This window comes from Brienomyrus brachyistius, chromosome 1 (genome assembly GCF_023856365.1).
Source record: "Brienomyrus brachyistius isolate T26 chromosome 1, BBRACH_0.4, whole genome shotgun sequence".
In the NCBI taxonomy this organism is placed as follows: Eukaryota; Metazoa; Chordata; class Actinopteri; order Osteoglossiformes; family Mormyridae; genus Brienomyrus; species Brienomyrus brachyistius.
Window position 1 is genome coordinate 23036976 of NC_064533.1, and position 27815 is coordinate 23064790.

At 45.4% G+C, this 27815-nt stretch overlaps 2 protein-coding genes across 10 annotated transcripts in view; one reads left to right on the forward strand and one right to left on the reverse strand.

The window, feature by feature from the left end:
- LOC125744434 (rho GTPase-activating protein 18-like) lies at nt 1–27024 on the forward strand. Of its 7 annotated transcripts, none has more exons than XR_007398372.1 (16): nt 5–360; nt 13719–13924; nt 14388–14605; nt 17929–18016; nt 18892–19034; nt 19169–19340; nt 19444–19535; nt 21687–21764; nt 22206–22365; nt 22545–22627; nt 24076–24273; nt 24412–24549; nt 24704–24831; nt 24940–25004; nt 25122–26140; nt 26172–27024. XR_007398372.1 is itself a non-coding variant. In XM_049016283.1 (16 exons), the coding sequence occupies exons 3-16, from the start codon at nt 13747–13749 to the stop codon at nt 25211–25213; spliced, it is 1833 nt and encodes a 610-aa protein (XP_048872240.1). In that variant the 5' UTR covers nt 7–360; nt 3677–3933; nt 13719–13746; the 3' UTR covers nt 25214–27024. The 7 variants fall into 7 exon arrangements, 6 of the variants coding, with proteins under 6 accessions (XP_048872227.1, XP_048872221.1, XP_048872213.1 ...); XM_049016283.1 differs by adding an exon at nt 3677–3933 and having other exon boundaries at nt 7–360; nt 25122–27024; XM_049016270.1 differs by having other exon boundaries at nt 1–360; nt 24943–25004; nt 25096–27024.
- Nucleotides 26924–27815, reverse strand: part of LOC125744370 (laminin subunit alpha-1-like) — a 55893-nt gene continuing 55001 nt past the window's right edge. For all 3 annotated transcript variants that reach the window (XM_049016102.1, XM_049016093.1, XM_049016113.1), the window contains one exon: nt 26924–27353. In XM_049016102.1, coding sequence (XP_048872059.1) covers nt 27181–27353 — 173 coding nt within the window. In that variant the 3' untranslated portion in view covers nt 26924–27180. The remainder of the gene's footprint in view (nt 27354–27815) is intronic.

Below are 27815 nucleotides of genomic sequence, written 5' to 3' on the forward strand. Positions count from 1 at the left end.
GTATCTGAGCTGAGTAAAGGCAGGCGTGTCCAGCGCTACGCCGAGGGCTGGCGATGCAAATGAGAAGCTGAAATGGCTCGGCTGGGCGATGGAGGCAGTATCGGGTTGCGGTGCAGCGGGGCACAAAGCTGGCAAAAGCCTCGCTGCATGTATTTATGAAAGAGGGGAACCGAGTAAGTGGATGAAGACCTTCGCTCCGATCCGGCGGCTGCTGGAAGGTGATGCGTGTCTCAGCATGGAGCTGAAAGACTCGGGAAGCGTCATTCTGAAGTCGTACCTCTCATATGGCCCCTCTAGGATATACTTGGCAGACGACACTTTCTCCTCTCCTGTGTCCCACGGACACTCACCTATTAACAAGTGAGTGGGGTATTTAAATGCTTGTTTATTTCCCCGTAATGTTTTGTTTCAGAGTCGATCGGGTGGTTAACCTTCACTGTTTAAGCAAATAAATAATTGATTTATTTGATCCCGCACCTGTTGTTTGGGTTCTGTGGCTATGAAAAGCGAGTTTCGGGGTGTTTTTAGTGACGATCGGCACTGAAAAACTTGATCGGTAAGGATTTTGACAGCGCAGTACAGTTACTCTGCATCGGAATAAAGTTTCTGCTTGCAGGTAAACCGGAGTGCGGATTTTAACATCTGGTGACTGTTAAGGGGTTCATACGTATACCTTTCATGAAGCCAACGGCAGAACCGTCATGAATACCTATGTTAAGCCAGAACGGACAGGCATACGAAAATAAATCTCCACAGACTTGTTTTTCCTCGCACAGATATATGCCTCACATTCAACCAGCTGTCTCCGGGGCTTTTAAAAAGCCTCGCAATGAATGCAATGGGACACTTTACTGCAGCTGCTCGGAGGGGGGTAGTAGCATCAGCAAGTTTGCAGTTCAGTTGGCTGAGTCATGTCATTATCGGGGTGTAAAAGTTAGCCAGATCTATTGCACCAGGTTAAAATACTGCTTAGATGAACTGTGCATTAATTTAGATGCACTGCATGTAGTGAAATCATGATCTGCTCACTGTACTCACTTTGATTGTAATCCCTACTCTCTCCTCTTGCCCATCCAAAGTTACAGCCTTGGCTGCGATGCGTTTGCGTCACGTGACTCGTCATCGATCCTTTGATTCCCGTCCAAACCATAACGCGCCGCACTTTCCTTTGCTCAGCCCAGGTATTTCTATCTATTATGAACAGAATCGTGTTTGGCTCCTCTAACAAAGCGACTCACGTGTAGGTTATCCGTGGTATGTAAGCAGGCCAATCTGCCCTCCTTTTTCTCAATTGTATTGTTTAGACAGTTGTCTCCTGTGTCACGTAGGAGTGCGTTCAGTCAAGGGTCACTCAGCAGCTGGGGACACAAGCACAGGAAAAGATCATGTGAGGGCGGGTAAAATCTGGCTAGAAAGCTATCGGCAGATCTTTTCCTTTATTACAAAGAGTGTTAAAAGGAAACAGGGCATCCGGTATCAATGTGTACTTTTATTATTATTATTATTATTATTATTATTATTTTCCAGCGACTCTGATGTTCTACAACAGTCCAAAGACGTGCAGTTAAGTAAATTGTCATCTTAAATTGCCCATAGTATGAGTGTGTGCATGTGCCCTAAGATACCCCGGCACCCCCTCCAGGGCGCGTTCTGCCTCGTACCCAATGCTGCCTGATACAGGCTCCAGGTCACCAGTTAATTAAAAATCAGTTTTAACAACAATGGAAAATCAGTAAATTAATCGTGACATTTTTATACAGGGTATTGCCTTTAAAAAGTACCTGAGGGATTATTTGTGTCTTTTTGGTATCAGTTCAAATTATAGAGCACTACGGCTCTGGGTTTCTTTGTTTACCGCGATGACTCTTGTGTGCACTTATTTACAGAAAACTAGCGAGAAAGTAGTAGCTATCTTAAACACATTTGGAACAAACTATAAAATCTCTGTGCACTATACTGTGTAAACACAGCTTGCACCTCGTCTCATATTTCATTTCGCATGTCTACTCAAGATCACAAGAACAGACTGAGTCATTCTGCAATGGCTGATAAAGAAGGATTTAGGGGCTTATGGGTATTTTTTGCGAGGCTGATTGATCTTGGGCAATTATTAAAACACTGTGATATTGTCATCGGTTAAAATAATTACTGCCTTTACGGTTTTATTAATAGCCAAGACTAAAGTATAGTGCAGTATTGTCAGAAATATGTCTACATATTCCCTTGTATTTGAAGTTTTATATCATATGCAGTGGTATAAAATTGCCTCTTTCTGACAGATTAATATTACTGTTTATAATCGATGGCTCATGGTTATAATTACAGAGAACATGCCCCTTGAGTTTTGTGTTGAATTCTACACTCTTTCACATTTGTCAGTAAAAGAGTTCTTCTCTGATAACGTGACAATGCACTGACTGCTTCAGCACTTAGCTGTGGAACTGGGTAATAGGAAGTGTCAAACTGGCTTTGAGTTTGCAAACCAAATTTTCTTTTGCATCGGCTTCGAGATAATGGCGCGCGTGTGTGTCCAAGCACATGTGACGCTTTTACCATGAGAATGTAGTTTCCTGTTTTGTAACCTCTAATTCCTGCTTCTGATCTGTTACGTATTACTTTAAAAACCGAAATCTCTATGTGTGAGGAGCCCGCAGGATGGATGTTTACGGTCGGCATCTCCGGTGAGGTATGTTTGCCAGGCGCGTGTGTCGCGCGCTCCGAGACCACATGTCATTTTGCTCGTACGCCTGGGTTTCGCCCTCTAGCATTGCATCTTGCGGCTAGTGAAACATGTTCGAGGAATTTTTGGCCACATGTGCCATTTGGTAAAATTACTTTGCTAAGCCGAATGGACATTCCCTTTCGATAGATAGATAATACATAAAAATGTGTAGCTGATAAGCGATCGCACTTGAACATGGAAACATTAGGTCATAGATTATTATATAATGTTAGATAAGGTGGAATGTAGCTCTTGTACATTGAGCTCTCATGTATATCTTGGCACAGGAACACGGTGTGATGCCTGACTCACAGTGAAATTATGGTCCAGAAGATTGGCATCACTCAAACACTCAACCGGAAGGATGTTATGTAATGTGTGAGGCACAGTAGGAGCCATAGTCCAGTATGTTGATAGTACATGGTTGATATGTTTGAAAATTCACACTTATTGTTAGATGTCAATGGTCATTGTAGAGGGCTTTAACAATTCAGGTATTAACAGCTAGAACTGGTTCTTATTGTAGCTGTTTTACTATTTAAAGATCGTGCTTACGGAATGCTTTTGTTAATTCACTGATATGCAGCTTTGTTTACAATAACTCATCGGCTCACCCATAAATGGAAGTGTAAATGGAGGAATCTAGGTTAGTGTACTGAATGCAGTTGATCTTCTAACTGTGTATCCTGCAGAGGGTTATGGGAGCCTCTCGCAGCCACCACAGGGACAAAGGCTGGGAACACCTGCCGCAAGGCACACACAAATGGACGTAACCACCATTAGTCACCTAACTGCAGGCCTGTGTGAGACCTTCCAATCACAGGCACACAGCGTCCTAACAGGCTGAGCCACACAGCGCCCCCTAGCTGTGTTAGACTCGTATAGAGCAATGCTGGGGATTTTTGTTAACCCGATCAGCTGGATCATCAGGTCAGAGGACTTGTTTCTTTATAGTGATCTAGCTGTGGACGTCAGGAAGAGAAGCCAGCCCATATGTAAGCTGTGGCCAAACTCTGGTGGTGACAGGTGCCGTCAGATGAACTTGGCGACGTCTACCGTCTCCACGGCTCTCAGAGATCGGCAGCGACGAGATGCAGCTTTGTTACTGTCGGCTGCAGGACGCATCAGCACATCCGATAGCAGGACTCGGAAACGGCGATTTCAAGACTCAACACTGAAGAGTTTTTCATTGTCAACACATCCTTATACAGGTACACAGTGTGTTTGAAATGGGGAATCCTACACATAAATTCAAATACAGCAAGTAAATGTATAACATCGACAATATAAAACTATGTTTGATTTTGTGCATTTGTACAGTGTAGTACAAACGTGCAGAGTAGTGCAATTGAAGAATGTGCAAATGTTGGTGTCTGGCAATGATGGTTAGGTGCTCTGGAAACCGGCAGCTGGATCGAAACGGAACCAGAGTGAAGCTGTAGCAAAACAGAAACATGCAAAAAGAGTTGAGCATGTGGAAGAAACATGAACCTTAACAACTTAACAAAAAGTCTCACCAGCTGAGAACGTCTTGGTGGGGGAAGTTCATAGGCTACCTGGAGTTAACAGTGTATATCCTATGCAGACTGACACTCTATGTTAATTGGATTATACGCTTGTTTACACATATTTAAGTCTTTAAATCACTCTGACAAGACTGAAAGCCAGTAATGGTGGTGATGATGTAGTCCAAGCTGCATTCCTGCAATGAAGCAGTCAATCGGCAGAGCTAAATGTGGCGATTACGTCAGTGAAGGAGCATCTTGGGTGACTTCCTTGTCTCGTATCCAACAATGCCGCCCGTCAACATTCCAGGTGGATTTCCGCCAGGGAGGTGTGACTGTTGTTGTCTTGGTTTTCTGACGCTTGTTCCTGAAGTTCCTGCAGGTGGCGCTCAGGGGACTGGGGGCTCTGGGGGTGCCATACTGTGTAGATTGGCTGTCATGATGGATCAATGTGATGCGGAGAATGTCCTTACCCACACCTGGCGATCCGGCCGTTTTTACTCACTTTAACGAGGGTTTGTTTACCTTGCCAGCTTATACCTGAATATTTCCCCCAGAAATGCTTTAAGCCACTGATTAGATTCCGTCAGATGAACTTTATTGATCCCAGAGGGAATTTCTTGTGCAGAAGGAGCATAGAACAGCGAACATTTAGTGCATAATAAGACACAAGCAGACACAGTGCAGCTGAGTAAACGTAGTGCAGAGATATTACAAAGTACACAGAACAGAAGTGGAATCCTGAAAACCAGAATATAATGGAATATAAATGAGATAAATGATAAAACAGCTGATGGAATGGTGCAATTAGGGACATAAAAATTGGGGGGGGGGGACACATACCCCCCAATGTTTAATTTGGCCTCATTCACCCCCCCCTCCCAAAAAAAAGAAAACATTTCCATTTAATGTCAAACACTCCTATGTCCTTGTATGCACTTAAGAAGCTGATATCACAGTGACTTTCAGTGTGGCAAGGTGAGCTGCTTCCTGACATGTTATGGCTGGAGATGGAGCGACACAAAGTGAGGAGGCGATATGGACTGACAGTAAAGTAACTCGGGTTTATAAAATTAGCACTAAATTTATGCACCTGGCCGACGGCAACTGGTCTGAAAATGCTGCTAACCAGGAAAGTGCTTTTTATGAAAAGGACCCTTAATGAATTATTGATTCCTAATGAGTTGCCTAATTGTATTACCTCTCTGATGGGATAAGAACTTATTCAGATAAGTGATTTTTGTGGGTGGACGGGTGGATCTTTTTGGAGCTTAATTGTGTTACATCTTCAATGCAAACTCTTGATAAACCTTAAATTTTACTTCTCTGCTTTTGGGATTCCTCCCTGGCACCATGCTAATAACATTACGTTTCTCATTTAAGACTGGTGATGTGTAATATCACTCAAAAACGGGGGAAAAACATGCTAATGCTAACCTGCTCCCCATTTATTGCCCATAACATGCTAATGCTAACGTGTTTGTCCATGACTTGCTAATGCTAACCTATTTCTCATTTATCGTCCATGACTTGCTGTTTCCTGGAGATGCTAGCCTGGGGGCCTAAAATGACCTCATTGAGATGCGTAACTGCTAAAAGCCTCCTCTGTCCTCATTACTCAGCTCCATTTAGCTTAATGGGCTTGTCCATCCTCTCTCACAATAGGCCCTGTTTTTGTAAACAAACAACCCTTACAGCGTGCTACCGAACAGATTATTGAACCATTGATGCAGAAAATGGTTAATCTGGCTGGCACTGGGGTGTTTTTCTTGATCGATAAGCAGAAAACCCTTATTCCACTCATTTACTTTTTCGTTGGAAGCTTTTTCGATTACTGCCATTCTCCAAATGGCTTAACAACAGTAGATTATCGATCATACCGGACGGCTATTAAAGAAATCTGAAGTTCTAACGAGCCAACTGACTCTCAAATGGCCACCAAGGTGCTCATGATATATTTGTATGAAGGGACAGGCCTGTGGAGCGAACCTTTCATTCCGTTTGTCCCCTTGTGGTTTCACTTGCATTTCTTATCATCAGAGATGAAAATCCTGTTTACCAGCGGGTTGAAATCCTGTGATCCTCTGATGGGATATAAGGACCGAGTGATTCCATTCCTCGGGGAGGAACTCATTTCTCTGTCCTAAGTATCTGTATTTCCAAAGATGTTCCTGGTATAGATAAGTATTCTCCTACTTGAAACATATGCCCGAACTACATACTCAGTGGCAAACTTAATCTGTCGTCAGGACAGCTCTGGTGAGATGGAGCGGAGATGTGACTGACTTGCATAAGCTGTTGGTGGAGAAATTTTCTACAAAGTATGTGAGGTTTCCCCTACAGAAACCCCGGGGGAAGTGGAACCATCAGAAAGCTGAACTCTGATCCCATTCTACCATCCATATTCTACAAAAAACATTATTATTCATATGGTTGTTCATTGTGTTTATTAGTTTTAATTTGTACACTATTTATTACAATGGTGTATATTACCATGCTTTGGGTACACTTCCCATTTTACTCTATAGTTTTTATTTGCAATGCTTCGTTACTGCTGTTGGGAGCTTGCACGCAAGGGTTTCATTCACCTGTACTTCCCAAGTGTCAAGTGATGTGACAATTAAAGTGATTTAATTTAAGATGTGGAAGAGAGAGACTTAAAGCCAGCCAGGCCTACAGAGGGCTGTGACTGCTTGGCGTTTCCCTTCAGTCCGCTAGCGTGCAGTTAGATGTCAGCAGATTAATTAAAAGTCATTACTGGGACAGGAATTAATGTGTTGCAGGCAAGCTATTTTGGGCTACATTCCAGTTAACAGATTATTATTAGAGGGGAAAATCCAGGCAATATTATTTTCTCTCTGGACTATGACTAATAAATCAGTTACCAATGGACGTTTAATCCCTCATTGAACAGTTGTCCACCTCAAAACTATAGAAGCCGTAGCGCTCAGTTTATTACTGTCCCTTATACCAGTGTGGCAGCTTCTGTGGGTCTCACATTGGAATCAGGCTTTTTGAGATCCTTCAGCATGGCGCTGATGGCAGACGGGAAACCCTTGTACTGGTGTTACGTTTCTGAACAAATGCGGTTAGGAGTGTTTGACATGAGGAGCTGCAGCAGGATGTTGAGGGCAAACACAAGTACAAGAAACGCATCACCTCCTGTCTTTAGGATGCAAGAGAAACGGCACAGTAGCCTTTCATGTCTATTCACATGCCAAGTTTTAGGCCTGAAGACGGTAAGTGGTTTAATAAATGGTTTGTGTTGGAACGGCTGCCCATGAGGATCTCCTTGATTTTGAGAAGGTGAAGTCACCTTGGCTGCCATTTTTATGTTACATGCAGGACTATTAATTTGAAAGTTTTTTTTTGGTGCCAGCTACATTAAGGAGTATTGTTTTTTTTTTTCTTTGGAAAAATACCAAAGGAAAGTGTGGGTGCAGTCGTGTAGAATGAGAATTTGGATGCCGGCCAACGGTCTCCGGCCTGTCTGAGCCCTCTGGAGGTAAAATCCAGATGCCGCTAACCTTTCAGTTTGCTCTCGGGTCCATTTGTCCAAGGATGGTCCCACAGTGGCCTGATGTGCTGACGGGGCACTATGCTAGGATTGCCGGAATTCCCAAGTGGGAATGAGGATTTCCTGTCTGCTGTTAGCCGTCTCCCATTTGAGGGCAAGACGGGGCTTGATTTGGCACATCAACGCCAGGGGCTCTCTCTCTCGCTCTCTCTCTCGCTCTCTCTCTCGCTCTCTCTCTCGCTCTCTCTCTCTGTTGCCCACTTGCTCACTCTCTCTCTCTTTCTCTGCACAAATACTTCTGGTGCATAAAAAACTACACCGGAACATTCTTAACCATTTGTCAGAATAAACACCAACGTAAATCACCACGGTGCGTGATGCGTCTGTCCTGTAAATATAATCGGAATTTGTGCTAAATTCGGAAGGCTTCCACCGCATTCTGTCTTTAGTTTCGAGTCGACGTTTTCCCAGCTGTGGAACCTGTTCCTACATTGTTAGGTTTGTTGCTAGGAAATGTTTGGAATGCTAGAAATGGCCTCCTAATGTTTTTGGATTAAACACTCTTGTCACAGTAAAAGGCTTGTACTAGAAGACCCATTACTTCAATCGACTAATCAGATACAGGGGGTTAATGCTTTGTTATATAACAACCTTTTTTGGTGTAGCTGTGGCTTAGTATTTTGCATTTTTAGGCCACTGCTAATTCCTGGGTTTTACGGTGGATTTTCACTAAGGATTCTTTGGAATCCCCTGTCTGTTCTCTGCCTGGTATGGAGCAAAAACAGACATAGTGTTGGATTTATTTCCCATCCCTTGGGTTGTGAACTTTGCTTCATGGATTTTTATCTTACTGTTGCACAGTCCTCAAGCTTCACACTTCCATTCATGCACCAGCCAATCACCTCCTTGTGATTAGGGTCTTGAGGAGGCCTGAAGCACATCTCTGGATGGGATCCCACTACACGCCTTTTGGAGACAACAATTAGTGTAACTAGAACATGCCAAACTCAAATGCATACAGCTGAGGTGGGATTCAGGCCCCCACCTCAGCAGTGCTGTGCTGGCCCCTGTGCCCCCCAGGGTGAGAATAGTCAGTCCCTGAGGGTAAACCCCTTACATTTCAGAATCCTCACATGTATTATGATTTTACTGCAACATGTGACTTATGCTGGTTATACGTTTTTAATGAAAAATTCCAGATCTTCTAGAACAGAATTTGAATCCCCGCCATGTTACTTCCTTCCTTCTAATATCAACAAATGTATAACCGTCACTTATTTATTAATATGATGGATATTTAATTAGCTAATCCAGCAGCAGTAAGATTTCTTGGAGTGTTAGAAATGGTGCGTAGTTTTGCTCAAGGAATGGAGAAGGAGGGAACGAATAAAAATGGGAGGAGTGTAGAAAGTGAGGGAGGAAGTGAACAAAAAGGAGATCTGAGCCTCAGAGCCTACGGGCTGGTGGATTTGTACAACAGGGCAGGATGCCCAGTTTCGGGAAAGGTCCTGGCTCTGTCAGAGGCGATGTGGAACCTCGCTCTGGTTCTCACGCCAGGCTGACAATGTGAGGAGTAGAGGGAGCATCTGGGTACCGTCTGAGTTGTCTCACTTGGCATCGCTGGAATCCCGGGTGAAGGGTAACTCCTTGATCTTCTTTTGGCTTATGACATTAATTAACTTTGCTTACCAAATTATTCAAATTAGTTGTTTTTTAATGTTCGTCAAGTTATACTCTTCAGTTTTCTTAATTCTATTTGTACGCTTCATATTTGGTTCCTCAGGGGATACCTTTTCCTGCCAAGTGCTGCTGTAAAATAAACACTCTGTATAGAGCTTTTAGCTTTATTTTTTGTTTGCATATTGTTTTTGCGCAAATGACTGTACCATATGCCACCCAGGGTCTGCTGTCCCCACACTGTGACTTTAACGTGAGTTGTCAGCGTGTTGTAGTGTCCTGCTGTGATTTTGGTGTTTAGGTCATGCTGTGATTTTGGTGTTTGTTTAGGTCATGCTGTGATTTTGGTGTTTGTTTAGGTCATGCTGTGATTTTGGTGTTTGTTTAGGTCATGCTGTGATTTTGGTGTTTAGGTCATGCTGTGATTTTGGTGTTTAGGTCATGCTGTGATTTTGGTGTTTAGGTCATGCTGTGATTGTGGTGTTTAGGTCATGCTGTGATTGTGGTGTTAGGTCGCAGTCTGAGTGTGTTGCTAAGTTGTGCCTGTGAATGCCGTACACCTTACGGTGCTTTTCCAGTGCCATACAGGAACTGGAGTCATACCCGAAACATACCACAAAGACAGACTAGTTCCAGCTTGGTTTCAGCTTTCTTCGGTTTCCCAGCGCAGGAGGGTCAGCTGGATAAACATGTTGCTGGGTTTGGAGGGCAACGATGATGTCAACTTGAAGAGATGCTTGTTTACTGTTCACATGTTGTACATCATGATTTACTACAGTATGTGCTAATTTCTGCTAGCAAGTGCGCTGTCTTACTTTACCATGAAACACCAGTGGAAGTAGCATTCAAGTACATTTGCATTGCAAATTTATTCCGCTCAGCTGTTCTACAGTACTTTAACGAGATGGCTGGAAATTTTCAAGTTCTGAAATTTCTGAGAACTGGGAATGCGTCAATACAACAACGCAAAATGTGTATAAAATGAATTATATTCCATGCATATCACCGGTATCTCCCTGCAATTCGACCAATCAGATGGCGTGGACTCAGCCAGCTAAGTTTAGTCCCGCGTTTTGACCCTGCTGGTAAGCAGGGACATGTCAATGCAGGTACGGCCCGGGAACGGCTCGGTTCTCGGTGGCAGTGGAAAAGCGGCATTACTCCCCTTGTCTTTGAACTCTGTCCTATATGCATGGCAAAGGCCCAAACGCAGACTCCAGCTTGAGACCTGCTTGAGACAGGCTACAGTGCGCTCCCACGAGATCATGCACTGGATAAGTGGCTGGAGGATGCATGAATGAACTGAAAGAATAATCTGATTAAATCTTCCCGATGCATTAGACTCGAATATGAGTTAGTATTCTTGCATGTCTTAACAGAGTTCAGTCCATGAACCATGAGGGCATCTTTAAGACAAGCAGATGTTTAATCAGCTGCATGGGTTCAGTCAGCTGACTTGTCTCCTTCTTTAAAAGTCAGGGGAAGCACTGGCAGCATAATGCCAGACGGAAAGCTGGGTGCAAAAGTGTGTTGGTAGTCAGTGTCCCGCCAGTGGTGGATTCATCTGCCCAATGCGTCAAACTGGACGGGCCTGTCCTTCCACAACTGTCCCTCAGAGTTCTCCATTTCCGAACCAGTTCTCAGGGAGAGTGAGTTCGAGGAAGTGTGCCAACCCTCGTGACAGTCGAGAGACTTCCTCCTTAGGGTTATCTTGAATGGAACAGGAATGTGCTAGAATGCAACAGTGCCGCCGTCATAAATAGCACTGCCCTAACGTGTGCGCCGTCATAAATAGCACTGCCCTAACGTGTGCGCCGTCGTAATAGCACTGCCCTAACGTGTGCGCCGTGACGTTTCCATTCTGGCTGGATCAGCATGTGGAGACGTCTCTTTCGTTTTTGATTTGTCCTCCTATCTTTCTCGTAAGGCAGAGTTTGTTTGCTTAATGGCCGCTGCACTGTATACCGGTCACCCGTGTCGGCAGCCGGTCCTGATGCTGGGAAGCAGGATGAGAAGCGAAAGAGAAAAACACATAAATTAAGGGCTGAAGACAGAAAAAGATTGATGCATCCTTCTGGAACCAGTGATCTCTGCTTTTTATAGCCGTGGGTTAGATTCGAGAGGGGGGGTGTTCATAGCGAAATAAGCAAGCGGGAGAGCTCCCCTTTAATCAGAATTTAAAGGGTAGTTTGATAGAAATTCAGTATAATCAACACGTACTGTATATTGTTTACTGTAATACAAATATTTAATCTCATTTTCTGGTTTGTGTTAATCAGGAACACAACTGCTAGATCCAACTACCAGTGAATGAGTGTTTTTCAATCTTCTGACATGGCCAGTAAAAACACAAGCAGAGATGCTTCCCGGTGGTGATAGAGGGTTATGCAAAGAAAGCACAACTGTTCAGTTTAATGGAGTTTTCTTCTGGAGCAAAAGACACTGGCCTTCAGTGGCTGGTCGACACCGATGCAGAATTACAGTCTGATGTTGGGCAGTTCTGAATTGATTTGACATTTTAACAGGTTTATGAAGAACACTGACAATAAACTTAACTTTTTTTTTTCTTTGATTTTACGTTGATTTTAGGTTAAAATTGGAAGTTTGTAGTTGCTCTTCTGGGTGACTTGGTAGTCGGCCAGCATGGAGTCTCTGCATGAAGAGGGGTGGGAGGTAATGCTGTAGGACTCGGCTGTTCCTCACCTCCTGTTAGAGATCCCATTAAAAAATTGAAAGCTGCTGATGGTATCTACTGGGTTCAGTCCAAATGGACATGGGCGGAGTGGCCTGTAGACCCCATGCTGTAAAGTGCCAGCAACTTCCCGCTCTCCTGTGACGATCAGCTGTCCAAAAACACAGGGCATCCCGCTTGCTTTACGAGGGTCCCTTCAACGCTGTCAGCTAAATGACCTACAAGCCAGGACATGATATTCAAAGGACGAACTGCAGTTGTGGACAGCATGGTGTGTGAGTGTGCCCTGCGATGGGCTGGCCTCCCGTCCTGGGTTGTTCCCTGCCTTGTGCCCATTGCTTGCGGGATAGGCTCCGGACCCCCCGCGACCCAGTAGGATAAGCGGATGAATTGCAGTTGTCACATGCGGGGGAAGGGGCTGCTTATATCACGAAAAGGCAAATTTAATAATTCTCAGGCATGACATGGTCTCAAAGTGTGTGTGGGGTATGATTCTCTGTATGGGTGTGGTGTGTGGCTCTCTTATGCCTCTAATCAGTAGGTTGCTGGTTCAAATCCCAGAGTGACTTTTTTCCCCTTTGGGCCCTTGAGCAAGATCCTTAACAGATTAGAGATTCACAATCTCTGTTTAATTATACAAGTAGCGGAATCACTCACAAACTCTGAGGATAAGTGGCAGGAAAAAGCATGGATCTGATGTTTTGTATGAAGTATAAGTAAATATATCTGCAATTATTTTTAATTACAATGGAGCACTTTTTAAATATCATCCAGGCTCCCACAAATATAGATGTCAGATTTCTGTTGCATAGAGAGATATTAGTCACTGTGCAGGAATGTGGATTAATGGATTATTGATGTCACTTTGAAGTGGGATCACAGTTGTTCTCTGCAGGATCCATTGGTTTGCACAATGAGATCTCTGGCCTGAGGCTTGGACCCTTTATTCTGCGGTAATTCTATGTGTGAGCACCTTTGTTTGAAGGCGAGAACTCCGAGAATCCCTCTTTCATCTCACGGCCGCTTTCTCTGGAGTTGTTTTCAGAAAGCGCTTTGACGGCTAAGTCGCGGTTCGTCAGAAACACAGGCTAGAGTTTTTCTTTTGTGTTTTCTTTTTTTCGTTTACCGTCGTAGATCTAAATGCTCCTTCATCGGCCCGATAAAAGCTCCGGCAAGGGGGAGATTAGCAGGAGCGCGGCTCGGTAACTGCTCGCCGTGTCGAGGGATTACGTGCTTGGAAACCACACAACACAGAAGCTCCAGTAGGACTTTTGTATCTAGTAAAGGGTTTGTGCAAGATGTGGAGGGTCGTGGAGGTTCTGGGCAGGGCTGAAGTCATCTGACTTAACTTCACTTGACGTCAGTTACCAATGATATGAAACTTTCTTCTGATTGCTGCCCAACTGCGATAGACGCAAACGCGTGGGCCCAAATGTGACGTCCATTTTATATCCCTGTATCTTCACCCTGGTGCCGAAGCTCCTCTGTCGTGTCCATGTTCTTACTGCCCTGGTTGAGGGCACAGAAACAAACACATTGTCCAGAAATTTCCTGAATGTTCTGGTGAGGGCCGGCCCCCTGACCCGGTACTGCTGTGCCCCCCAGGAAGGTGTGCTGCCTGGGTACAGAGAGGATGACTTCTGAGGAGGCGACACATGCGTCCCCTCGGAGGTGCTCCACCTCCTCACAGGAAGCCCTGCCTCCTGTGGAGTGCTGCTCGATGGAGGACTACTGGAGCGAGAGGAAGAGCATCGAGGAGGAGGGAAGTCAGCGAGGGAATGTGTCACCATTGGAGAGGCGGAGCATGGATGGTACGTGCGTGGGGTATCAGCAGGGGAAACAAGCCTGGGGGGGCCACGCCTGGGGTGGGCAAGTCAGTCATACCTTCAGTTACTCACTACAGAGGGACCAACCTTATTATTAACTAATAATATAATTTGAATTAATGAGTGACAGGGGACAGGGCACTACAGGGGCCAATCAGCTTTCAGCTGGGGGCACTGCCCCAGTGGCCCCTCCCCTGTACAAACCGCTGCTACTTATATTTAGCTCAGGCTGTTATCCAAAGCCAAGTACCAACCATAAAGGGAAAAACTATAAAATACTCTGTGCTACTATGAAATGCATGAGCCTGTGATGACTGACATGTTGGTAAGCTGTACCAGTGAACAGTGAACTGTGACTGTGATTTAAATTAGAATTTTAGAACAGGCTTTTTCACGGACACCTATGCCGTGGGTGATGGGAGGGTCCTCTCTTTCGGCTGTCTTTCAGAGGCTGAGATGGAGGAGGCGTGGCTGAAGGACGCTGGGCTGTCCACACTGGTGTCCGACACGCCCGGGGACCCCCAAGTGCCTGCGGAGGCGCTGCTGTCCACGCTGACGCGCTCGCAGGCGGCCCTCGTCAGGAAGCGCATGGACAACTACACGCAGACTTTGCGCAACCGCAACAGGCAGTGTGTGCGGCACGTGCGAGACGTGTTTCCGGGCATGGTAAGTGGGCTGGGCGGAGCCGCAACCATAACCATGCTTCCATAGACGGATTATCCCAATGCACCCATACCAAGCGCCTCGGAGTGCTACAGTATTTACAAATAAATTGAATTGATTTAAATAAGGAGGCATCTCTAAATCATCCGTGGTTTGAGCTTGTGTACGAGTCCTGTGATGGACTGGCATCCTGTCCAAAGCATTCCCCCTACTGGGATCGGCTCTCGGCCCCCCGATGATCTTATATCGGATGAGCTGCCGCGGGATGGGTGGCCGGATGGATGGAATTCAGTGATGTCATCTCATCTGGGTTTTTGCGTATCGTACGATTTAAGGTGGTGTTTCTCAGCTGGTGGATCGCAGAATCATTCTCAGTGGGTCACCAAGTGTGTGATATTTTTTATTTTTTTTAAAAAGATACCTTTGCCATTTTGAGCCTCCCCAATGACTGTCATAATGTAGGTCTTCAGGCTGAGCCAGTTAAACACCACTGATCTAAGGAGAGGTAAGAGAATGAATTACGTAATTGCATGAAATACAACGACTCTTTCATTTCAGTTTGTCTATTGTGCCTGGGAGTGTGCAGATAAAGACTTTGATAAATCGATGGAGGCACTCGGCACAGCTGGACATCCACTTTGTGACTTTCAAACAGGGATGGTTTCGGCTAACTGCGTTCAGCACTATGGTCATGTTTGTTCTCTTGCTTGAATATTTATATTAATAACACATTCGCGTTCTTTGGTATCGTTTGGTGTCATTTAGCGAGATATTTAGCTGTACGCAGTGGATGGAAACATCTGATCCCGTCTGAGCACATGGCAGAACGGCAACATGGTTTGGCATGAGATAGTGATGCTCGCCGATGCTCAGTGATGCTCGCCGATGCTCGACGATGCTCAGTGATGCTCGACGATGCTCGATTAGGTGACAATGATGCAATCTCCTCAGCCCCCTGGCCTCCCCATCTGTTACTCCTTTACATAGTTCTGCGCTGCAGGTTTTAGTGAAAGCTCCGAGGTCACCTTCATGGTGAAGGAGTAAGGGTCCACTGGAGGCCGGGGGCATGGTGACGAGCTCGGGAATGACAGCCAGGGCTTCGGGGGGCTTGCCTTGTTAGGGCCGTGTCCAATAAGACCAGACCTTCGTCGCTGACAGGGGAATGTCATGGCCGTGATGTCACGGGCGTGATGTCACGGGTGTGATGTCATGCGGTGTGTGGTGACGACATCCCAGGCTGCCTGCTGGACATTCACTGGGAGTCATGCACCCCCCCCACTAAAAAGAGTGACTAAACCAGTGACGCATTCCTAACCTAACATCCTGAAATGGGGAGCACTTTGGGTATCGCGTGACATCTAATATAACGACAAGCTGGATAATAAAAGTACTCAATCTCGCCGCCGTTCCAGTAAATGACTGTTAAGTCCCTCCCCCTCCATCACCCCAGGCTGCGCGGAAGGCGGTCGTCCTATGAGACCCTCAGATGTCTTTTGCCATAGCTATATTAATATAAAGAGCATAAAGGCAAATTGATTATTCAGTAAGAGATGTAGTAATGCAGCTGTAAAAGGTCACACATAGTGGGCATTAAAGAGCAAGTATTATCATGCAGGTCAAAGTCCCAGTTATAAAAGTTACGCTAGAATGCCTCTGTGGGCTGCTGTTTGCCCTTTAATGGGAAATCACCTCGGTACGCAAGCATGGAAAACGCATTGTCTTGCCTAAGGTAATGATTACTTAGTCAAGCTATGAGCCATTGTTTACAGCCCTCCAGCATTTACTGCCAAATTACCTATCGCAGCTTAGAAGGCCGGCTAAATTAGCTAGATGGCTGATGGGCTTTGAGACTGTTGAGGGGGAAAGCAAATATTACGAGGGTGCTGGGTTATTTTACGCAAAGCGCACATCCATCCTATCAGCTGCTTCCTGCCCGCAGTGTGTGATGCTGCTTGTGTGTCAGTTTCCTCCAGTCCTGTTATCAGTTAATAAATGTGGCTGCCACGCCCCTCTGCAGTGCCCGTGACACCAGGTGACATCACCGCGCCAGCCCACTCGACCGAAGAACTGAAATTAATGACACCCGGCGTACCCTTAAGCCGAGATACAGTCTTTGCATGTGCGGAAGTTTCCGCGAGGTTCTGTCCTCAGGAAGTGTGATCGCTTGCGGGTGAGATGATGCGAGATGAATGTTGCGGGAGAGTCACACCGGCCTATTCGAAAGCGGCGTTTCGCACCTTCACGAGGGGATTCGCTTCACGGGCCGTGCTGATGAATTTTACAGGGAGATGGATGAGGAAGAGAAGCGGCTGTCGAGTTTCTGGGTGAGAGAGGTAAAGCGCTTCTTAAGAAGCGGGGCGACGTCATGTGTGTAACTGAGATAAAGTTCCGTGGAAGAGCCATGGACTGGCGGGCATTTCTGCAGGCCTCTCAGTGACCCCCTCTCACCTCAGACGCATGCTCGCTGTGTCAGCTTCATTCTACTGTCCAATAAACCAACTGGCCAAACTGGTTTTGGAGGCTCCAAACTGATCCTCTTTGAAGTGTTTTTATATCTTACCCCTCGACTGGGTGGCATCATGTCCTCGGTGCCTCTGCCTTATGTTCCCAGGGAGAACCCTCAGTCTTAGTGTAACACCCCCCCCCCCCCCACGTTCAAATCTGGCCCTTGAGGACCAGCCCTGCGGTACTCCACACCCTGGGTGCATGGATTTTCAATCCCATACAGAGCTGACATCTCGTATGGTATCATGTGGCAATGGGCTGGGAAGATGGAATATGGTGGAGCCAGCCATCTCCGTTTCGGTGCTGGATTCCTGAGCGGTGAATGGGCAGGGTGTTAGTCAGCTGAGCTGGTCGTGTCATCAGGCAGAGAGGGAAGCTAAGACTCATTTATTGGCACTGACACTGCAGTATGTGAATGAGCTGGTCACCTGACTTCGCCCCACCCTACTGTAAGATGCCTGTGAACTTTGTCCTACACACTAAAATCAAAATAAAACTGCCTTTACTCACCGCAAGGTTAAAAATATCCCTCTTACAATATCCGGGCCGCCCCATGATTACGCTCTGGAGACTATAAGAGATGCCTCACTCTTTACGTTAATGATTCAATATTGGGAGCTCAGCTCTGCGTTCATTCTTATTAAGCTTCTCATTATGCGGGTTCCGTTCCTGATGGCAAGGTTGCGCATGAATTTATTAAGTAATTTCCATTCACAAAAAAGATTACTTTATACCATGAGGTTTGTAATTAAAGAGGCACGCACTGATCCACTGCGCCTCCCTTTAATCTGAAACCTCTATGCATTGTTTGCTCTTTGCAGCCTGGAAACGACCCTGAGGTTGCCGAGTTGCCCCCCCCTAAGCCCCAAGTCCCGCCCAAGCTTCCTGCTTGGATGCCCGTCCGAGGTGGTGAGTCTCCCGGTCTGACCACCTCTCCCACAGGGGAGGGAAAAGTATTCTCGGTCATCACCTCTTACACAGGCACCCATATTGAAGACGGCAGCAATACAGCCAATAATAAACAGTAAAAAGAAACACACACTAGTGGCCAAAATTGTGGAAACTCATCAAGTTTTTAGAGATTGCAGAACTTACCCCAGTTACTCCAGTTACTTATTTATTCGTCCAATGTAAGATATTTGTAAACATTCTATGATTGTTTATGAGCATCACTGCCAGTATTCTTGTAGTAATTTTTAAAGCGTAATGCGAAAAATACTACGTGTTTCCGCAATTTTTAATACGGTATATGACAGCAATAGGGTTAAAGCTTGAGATTTCAATGACAGCTTTCTGTGATGCTGCTTACAGTTCTGTAATTGTCTACCTTGCATGATCAGGGTAATATGTATAAACTTCCTCCCCAACCAAATGCCCAAGGTCTGTTCCCTTCGATTTCATTGCTCCCCCCACCCCACAAGAATTATTTGCATTTCTTTGAAGGTCTAATTTTGTGGGAGGGGATCCTGTCCATGCTTAGTCAACCGCTGTATTTTATACTCCTGCTGGCTCTGATTTCATGTATAATATATTTTTATATATTTTATTTACACATATCCCACATCTTGTCTCATGCTTATCGAAGTCCCTATATTTTCTTTGTTTATTTATTAATAGTACATTTTCTGTTTTCGTCTTGGTGTCGTTTTGCTTGTTTTTGCCTTGACGATGTTGAAATCGCAAAGACGTACCACAGTTAAAACCACTGGCATGTGCTATTTGTGCATGGTGAATAAAGTGGGATTCTGATCCTGATACTTCCTTTCATCCGTCTTGCGTCACAGGGGAAGGCCGGGCGTCTATCACCCAGCAGAGAACGGAGACCCTTTCGTTCGAGCAGCCATACTCTGAAGCGGCTGCCCCGCATAAGAGAGACGGGGAGTGCAGGGAGTGCCGGCCACTCAGGAGTGTCAGCGGAGAGATGCTGGTGCGTCCCCTCCTCCGAGCCCGTTTCAGTCGTCCCGACAAAACCAACGCAGCCTCCTTCAGACGATCCACTCTGTAGTGTTTCAGAAATGGCCGCATTTAAACGCTTCTCTTATATCTCTGTCTGCGCTGAAGAAATTTCAGCCCCCCAGACCTAAGCTGGGCCTGACGGGCGTGCAGGACCTGTCATCGGAGGACATGAGGAAAATCGGCTGCATCGCTTTGATCGAGCTCACGACCTTCTACGACTGCCTGGGCATCGAGCTGAAGCAGAACCGCACGTTGATTCCCCACAAGACCGGTCGAGGTTGGGCCACAAATCTTTTTTCCTTCCCCTTCTCTTGCGTCGGGCTGCTCTGTCTCCACCATCGGTGTTTGAGAACTTACCGCTCTTACCTGTGTCTCCGCAGAAAGTGGAATTTTTGGAGTTTCCCTAGTAGCACTACTGGAAAATGACCGAAAGATTTTATCCGGTTCCAGGGTTCCACTTGTTTTCAGAAAGGTAAGACAGTTTAAGTTTAAAAAGTAAATTTCCCTCTAAAGGACACACTGCCTGCAGCATGTTGTTGTCAAATTCCATTAAGAACAACATTTCCCAAAAGTGGCTCTGAGTTTGAGCTTGTTTGTGTGTTTGTGGTTATTTTTTCCTGGAATGTATGATCTCAGAATATTTGCCATTCTGAGTGATTCGATGCTGTGATTCAGCTGTACGCGGGGGCATCCGGCGATGTTGTTGGGCCCTGTGGTTGGGCGGGTATTTTCAGGTCTTTCAGAGGGTTGGCCCTCGCTGTGTCAGTGTACCCTCACGTCATAGGTCAGTTCGTCAGACTTCATGACAGCTAATCTCGTCCTTCCTGGAGGAGACTTGTGATTCATGGTATTCCTGTCTCCCAGAAAGGCTGAAACCTACAGATACTAGCTACCACCCTCCCCCCACACAGACTCTAGCAACCTTGGACATTGTCCAGAAGTGATTGCTGTTGGTTTTGGCAGATAGGTGAAACAAGAGGGATGAGTACTTTCATCCTCGGGGTCGTGATGTGTGTCAGTACATCCAGATACTGTCTGGCCAAATAAGACATTCCTTGGTATAATATGAACATTTCCTGGATAGGGCTGCATGGGGTTTGATGGCAATCATGGTAATTCAGTACTAAGCAGACATGCATGCATCTCTGCTTACCTACTTATGGTTTTATTATTCTGGCTTTACTGGAGAGCTTTTTGTCAAATTTAGTATCAGTTGAAAGTCTGGACACACCTGCTTTTGATGCATTTGTCTCTGTTTTAGCTACAGTGCTGTATGTTATTCGGCTTGTGATGAGGCAAACAATTAATGCATCGAATATTGTAATGACCAAGAGAAGTGTTCAACATCTCAAACATTTTTCAGATTTTGCTTCCAGCATTGCCACCTGGAATATTTCTCCAACAGTCCTGAAGGAGTTTCTTCAAGTTCTGGGCATGAATGAGCTGCCTTACTCTTACCCTTCGATTTAAGCTCATTCCAAACCAGCTCCATTGAGTTACATCGGGGGATTGTGAGGGTCGGCTCACCTCCCTAAGTGCTCCATCTCTTTCCTTGTTCACAAGATAATACTTATTTCATAACGACCGTAAGCAAACTGAAGGTTATCTTGTTAAAAAACAAATGATTTTTGGTAGGTGTGTCCATACTTTTGACCGGTACAATAAAATATAAATACAGCAAAAACATACATTGTATCAACAAATAACCGTTCCCATGGTTAATGTTAGCTAAAATGGGTGGGATCAAATGTTAAGTGTTTCTGCAGCCTCTGTGGCGGCCGAACATTTTGCCCTGGAAGTATCCCTTTGACACCGTACGTGGTTTGTGGAAGAAAGCCCCAAAAGGCCTTTAAGGGGAACATGTCAGACGAGAGCTCACAGCTGCTTGGCGAGAGGGCCCTCCCGACCTTGGCAGATTCGTGCCCTTCATGATTTGCCCAAAATGGGAGCAGAGCCAAGAAATCTTTTCTAGGTCAGATTGAAATTGGTCGCTGGTAAAGGGAGCAGAGAGGAAGTGACTGAGATTCACGCTTCCTGTCGCTGCTGGGCCAGCAGGTGGTGTCGAGGTAAACGATAAAGGCCGCACAACTTGCCTTTCAGAAAGAGACGAGTGGGTGGAGTCAGGGAGCCGGGAAGGACTGCGGCCTTGTTTTGTCTCTGCATCTGAATGAGGGACTTGGAGTCTCAGTGCTATCAGGATGCAGGAAACCTGTCCTTGAGGTGTCTGCAGGGCTGAAGCTGTAATTTATACTAACTCACTGAGCTCTAATCTCTGGGATACCAGTAAGAATAATACAAAACTATATTGCCAATATTTGTAGGCTTTTCAAAGGTTTGGGGCTGCTTCAGTCCGTTTTTTCACGATGCCATTAGATCTCAGTAAATTTCAAATTATTTTAAGAGCGGCCTATTTTAAATAATAGTGTTTCTCTTAGGAAGCATGTAGTGTTTCTGTACAACACAATGAACGAAAACAAGGTCAGTAATTAGATTTGCAAATATTCCGTAGCATGCTACTGGTACTGGCATTACGTTGTGCTGTGTGGTGAAAATGGTAAGAGAACAAGTTGAACTTGTTTGTGTATTTTGCATGCAGCATTGTGAATGTGATGCCTTTGCACAGCTGCTGTCCAAACTGGAGCAGACCGGACTGCAGACAGAGGGCATCTTGAGAATCCCAGGGTCTGTTTCTAGGGTAAAGGTAAGACTGGGCGTGACGGTGGCAGCTGACTAACCCGAAAACGGAGACTCCGCAGATCTCGGCATTCTGACGCATGCGAGTTCCGCAAAACCCTTCTCCCGATTCCATAATGTGTTAATGTGTTCAAACCCCCCATATAAAAGAGTTTACAAGATCAGATGAAGTCTATTCTCACTTCATACTTTATATTACAAGTACAGACAGATAATTTCACGATTGCTGGCTGAGCACTGCTCTAATTTAGCCTAGGTGTCAAGTGTCACAACGTGACACCATTTCTCAGCATTAGCCTTAGCTGCATGCCTTGGGTCCGGTTAGCCTTGCCAGGCTAACACTGAAACGCAGCGGCAGGCTACAAAGCAGCGTATTCGGTTTTTGTGGTGGTTTCTGTCCATAGTGGATCGCCACGGTAACTCACTCCTCCCATTTGACCGTTGGCAGCACCTGAGGCAAGAGCTGGAGGCCAGTTTCTACGAGGATCGCTTTGACTGGGAGCAGGTGCGCCAAAACGATGCCGCGGGCCTGCTCAAGACATTCATCCGGGAGCTTCCATGCCCCCTGCTCACCCAGCGGTACCTGCCGACCTTCACCTCCGTGCTGAGTGAGTCCTGGTTCTGTGGTCCTGTGAAATGCTCCACCCTATGGTCCTGTATGCCTCTTCTTCCTCTTAACCGCCAGTCTTGTTAGGTTCATAAAAGCCCAGGTAATCTTCTAAAAGCCCATTGATGTGTGCTGAATGTAACATTGACTGGACTATCGGCCTGTCGCTCTGGTTGTCAGGTATCTCATCGCCGAGGCATCAAATCCAAGCCCTACACCTCCTCATCCTGCTGCTGCCCGAACCCCACCGAGACACCTTGAAGGTATCATTCTGCTAAACTGGCGGGTCTCGCAGTCCAGCATCTCCGGTCCCTGTTGTCAACTGACAGCGAATATTTATCACACTCTGAATTCCTGGAGGATCTTACCTTGGCTGTGGAATACAATCAGCCCTCGTGCATTGCCGCTTCGTGATTTGCGAATTCACAGATCCGTGAAAATTACATGCACACGTTTCCTTTACGTATTTTATTGAATTGTACCTTGGTACGTATATGACTTCGGTTAATCGGTTAATAACTTCGTTTTACAGTCCCATTCGTTTACTCAATTTACTTTACTGTGAATGCAAAATAAAATGGCAGCCAATGCCGTGTTCTATGAAATAGTTGGGGTAACATTAGTATACTGTACTGTAAATGTGCTAGTGTGGCAAATGTCCGTTAGGCGATACTGTACTCTATATTTACATCAAACATTTGTTTTTTTTTAAAGGTAATGTATTACGCTAACTCTTAAATGAAATTATAGTGTTTTGGGAGCATGACTGGGGTCATGTTTAAAACTATAAACTATAGAAATAAGCACATATTACCATTTTTAGTGACTCTACCAAACATCCGCGAATCCTCCTCATTCGCGACAGGTTCTGGAACCTAACCTCGGAATGTCCGAGGTCTTACTGTACGTTTAAGTTCCGGGAAAAGCCCAAGAACCCGAATCTTCTACTCTTAGTTAAAGCATTTAAACATGCAGCATAGATTATCTGAAAATGAACGAGCTTCAGGAGGTTGGAAAAACAAGTCTGACCAGCAAATCTCCCACATTGTGAAAATCTGGAAAGATGACAATGCGTTTTCCCCTCGTTAGACGTATTATTCAGCGGTAACTGCAGCAGTCTCTGTGCCGGGCCTCTTTATAGAAACACAAAGTAATTGGTTGTCACTCATGGCTTGGTGTCAGAATTGGTGTCACAGATGCAGAGCTGTATAAAGAAATGCTTCATGGAAAGAAGGCGACATTTATAATTACCATTCCATTAATATCACTGGCATCTAGGACAGAAATATCAACGGTATATTAAGGGCTTTAGAATCAAAATGTTGTGTAGACATCTGGTGATCCACTGCTAATCTGTATTCATCATTCTGTTGATCTGCTGTTTAGCTACATTTATCCCTTATAACCACTAGTTCATGATTATGCTTGAAGTTTGCTTTTAGCACTCTGTTGACTTGACTGTCTAATTGAGGAATTACACCTGTTAGTCTTCTTGCCTCCATTTTATATAGCTTTCCTATAGTTGTGGTTATGCTTGTGTCACGTGTGTTTAAACGTGTTATTTGGTTTTACCATAACTTTAGATGAGGTTGCTCTCACATGATTTACTTCATAATATTGCTCCTGCTCTCTCATCCATCGGGAAAATACTGTTGGCAGCCTGGTGGTGTTGGAGTGGAGATGAAGGTCGATCCTGTTTCTGTTTCCTAAGGCTTTACTGGAGTTTCTGAGGAAGGTGGTGGCACATGAGGAGAGGAACCGCATGAGCCTGTGGAACGTCTCCATGATCGTGGCACCCAACCTCTTCATCTCCCGGGGGAAGACTGGCAGGCCGGAGGAGATCCAGAGGGCGGCTGGGGAGGCCTACTTGGTGCGACTCCTCATTATGCACCAGGACCTCCTCTGGACGGTAAGCTGTCCCCTCAGATCGAAACAAATCTCCAAAGTAACGTGACACAGAGAACCGCAAATCCATTTTTTCTGAATATTCTTTTAAACCAAAAAAAAAAAGAAAAAATCTTTAAAATCGGTGGTTTTCTCTTCCCAGGTCCCCTGCTTTTTAATTGGTCATGTAAGACAGATGAATGAAGCTTCTATGAACAGGAAGACCATGGCCTCTGAGAAGTACAAGAAGAAGCTTCTCAGGAGAAGGCAGCCAGAGCGTAACAAAGGAGACAGAAGCGAAGTATGGAACTGGCGGATTTCTAAATGCCTTTAGTCCCGCCCACACATAACTTGATAGTGTTCAACACCAGAAGGCTAGTGTGCGATCCTGAATGGACGTGCATTTGAAGTCACGGCCCAAAACACGGAAGAATTACTCTGGCTTATGTCCACAGCTCACCGACTTTCGGGATGGGGTGATTCGGGTACACGCGCCCCAGCACGCGAAGGTTTCCATGGCAATACTGCTGGACAGCGAGACGAAGGCGAGGGACATCGTCGCCCGCTTTCACTCTGAAACCAGGTCAGGAGAGGGGCTGCCGGTGTCCTCGTCACCAGGCCCTCCTGCTCCCAGATGTCGCCATGTCAGCCCTCAGCTTCTCTCCTGAAATTTCCTTCATCTTCTCTCCAGCAGAGGTTCGCGAAGCACCAGTCGGAGACATAGAGCCTATTTGTTTGAAGTCGGAGGAAATATAGGTATGAAATTAATAAGCATTTTTGCTTTTGATGCTTCACGAATCGATTCGTTAGCGCTGCAACTGATTAGCACTTTGTCATCCATTCCCAGGCTGTGTGTTTTATCATTTTTTCCAGGTGAGCGCTGCTTGGATCCTGAGACGTATCTCCTCGACTTGCATCATGTGAATCCCAACTGCGAGTGGATATTAAAGCCTCGGACAGCGTGACAGCGTGTTGCTGCAGGAAATAACAGGCTTAACCAGATGCAATGCGGGAAAAAGGCCCTGTTTTGCCCTCTGCTGGACATTCTCGAGACTACAAGTCAGGGTGACTTAGGTTTCTATTGGTGGTACGCAGAAGCAAGGCGAGTGAGCTGCACCTTGGACACGACAGCCTGGAGCTGAAAGATGAGCTGCAGCTATTGGGGAAAAAACTGCTGAGAAGCCCCTCACCTGCAGACCACTGTATTTCTACAGGAATTGTCTCATGGACTCAAGTGCAGGATAAACTTGAGATAAATTCAAAGCATTTTGATAATGAACTTAAAAAATGTTTGCCAGAAAAACACAAGCCATCTGCCAGAATGCTCAGCTTGTGAAATTTCAGCTATATGTCTCACAAGAAGGGCACTTCTGTAAAGACGTTACAGGTCTGGTAACTTTTTGCCAATGGAAATGTAGCTGGACTGTAATTCGTGTATATAAAAATATTTATATGATTAATTTATCCCACCTTTCGTGCAATCTGATGCATAAACACTATGAAGTCTTGAGGTTTCCCCGAACGTGTTTACCAGGCCTGGTTTAAGTGAACCTGGCAGGATATGTCCGACGTTGGCAGCTGGAGCTGCTTATGCTCCGAGGCCCGGAAACCTAGTGAGTTTCTCCCTTGCAGGCAGAGGTGTCTCTGACTGAAGGCCCGATGGTCAGCGCCCCGCCGATGGTGGCTCTGATAGCGACGAAAGTCACATCCAATAAGGACTCTGCAGTGACAGGCAGCCCCCCGCATGTGAAGGATGGTACTGGGGTGTTGGGTAGCATTTACCAGAAACTCCACAGCAATGGCGCATTTCCCACCCGTCAGTGCTTCTGCGCCCAAAAATGCTGAATGTATGGCACTGGGTTTCGAAACATACTGCTGTTAAATGAGGAAAGGTCCACTTCCTGTCTCCATGTCAAAGGAAAGATCCACTTCCTGTCTCCATGTCAAAGGAAAGATCCACTTCCTGTCAAACACTTATATGCATGTATACAGAAACACTGAATGTCTGTTCTCCATTGTTCTGTATCATGTTCCTATTTTGATTGATTACTGTTTACCACAGGAAAGAAAATTTGTGTTTCTCTTGGCATGACTTTTATGAAGTATATTATTAACCTCATTTCCATGTTAACGACACTGGCCAGTTCAGATTTTGCCTTGTCCTCTTTCCTGATGCACCTCCATAATCTGCATTATTGACATGATGACAAGAGACTTTGACCTTGACCGATGTGAATTTTGGAACATGGCTGTTATTTCCTGACATCTTTCACTTTTTTTAGTACGGATGTGCAACACTGAGACACTCGATGTGGACAAAGGAGCTGCTTTCCATGTTTATAAGCAGCTGCAGCACACATGGGATCAGGGATTTTACCCACAGTCACAATTTAAGTAAATAATTGACAGGGGCCCACAAGCCTCCGCTTTGCTTATTGCATAAATGTAGAGCAGACACTGTTGCCTAAGATGAAGGATATGAATAACAGCATGAGTAATTTAATTTCGTAATCTGTCTCTGGTTAGTATATGGCTGGCCACTGACATCACACCCAGCGATCCAATACTTTGATTGACAGGTGTATATTTTCCTTACCTCATGGGAGAGAGGAAGAAGGCTGAGGATGATTAAAGGTGACTCATAGAAATGTACAAAGAAAATGCAGACTCCGGAAGAAGATTTTATGTTTATTTTTAATTTAATTTTTCTCCTCCATACCTAATTGTACCATTTATGTTTGTTTGTTGATGTATTACAATGTAGTTTTGGCACTAATATTACCTTCAGTGAATCTTTTCCCTCAAAAGATATATTTTCTGCCAAACTCGGTTTTTATCATTTCATGTGTTTATGAACAAATAAACTGTATATAAAGGACACGAGGTTTAAGAAGACATACATTTTTGGGGGCCTTTTCCTGCTTTGATATCTTCACTGCAGGGGTGATGCTGGCGCTCCAGGACAGGAATACGGGATAATCCCACGGAGAATGAAGGCCTTGCTGAAGTCCAGCTTTCGGACTTGGGCGCCCTTACTGAGACGGACGTTAGAGATGCAGCCCTTGAAGGGAGCGCTGGTGGTCAGGCAGCTCTGTGTCACTCCAGCTGATGGGGATGGGGGGGGCATTGGGAAAGATCCTTAAAATGTCCCTGTGTAATTTACTGTAGCCGGCAGGTAATATAATATACCCAGGTAACCATGATGATGTACAGACATTCAGCACACAGGTCCACCAGCATGCCCCAATATGTAAAGCAAAAGTTGTCCCCTACCGATGACAATGTTTGTGAATTTGCCAGAAGGCATTAGGAATAGTCCCTATTTAATTGGCATAGTAGAAAGCACGTACTCATGTGATATCATCTTTAAGCCCTGACTGTCCTCTTTAAGGAACTACAAGGCTTAATATGGTGGCTTCAATAGTATGAGAGATAGGAGCAAAGAACATGATGTTCTCCACAGAGGACAAAAATGGACTGCTGGATCTCAGGGGGGTATTGAATAAAACAGGGAAGTTGCAGCTGGAAAGTGAGTAAGCGTAGTGACGGATAAGGAGGGAAGCGGCA

Coding starts and splice junctions, on each gene's coding strand:
- LOC125744434 (XM_049016243.1), top strand. CDS start 89: ATGGAGGCAGTATCGGGTTGCGGTGCAGCGGGGCACAAAGCTGGCAAA. Junction 13,925..14,387: donor GGAGAGGCGGAGCATGGATG/GTACGTGCGTGG, acceptor GCTGTCTTTCAG/AGGCTGAGATGGAGGAGGCG. Junction 22,366..22,544: donor GACCTTCACCTCCGTGCTGA/GTGAGTCCTGGT, acceptor TCTGGTTGTCAG/GTATCTCATCGCCGAGGCAT.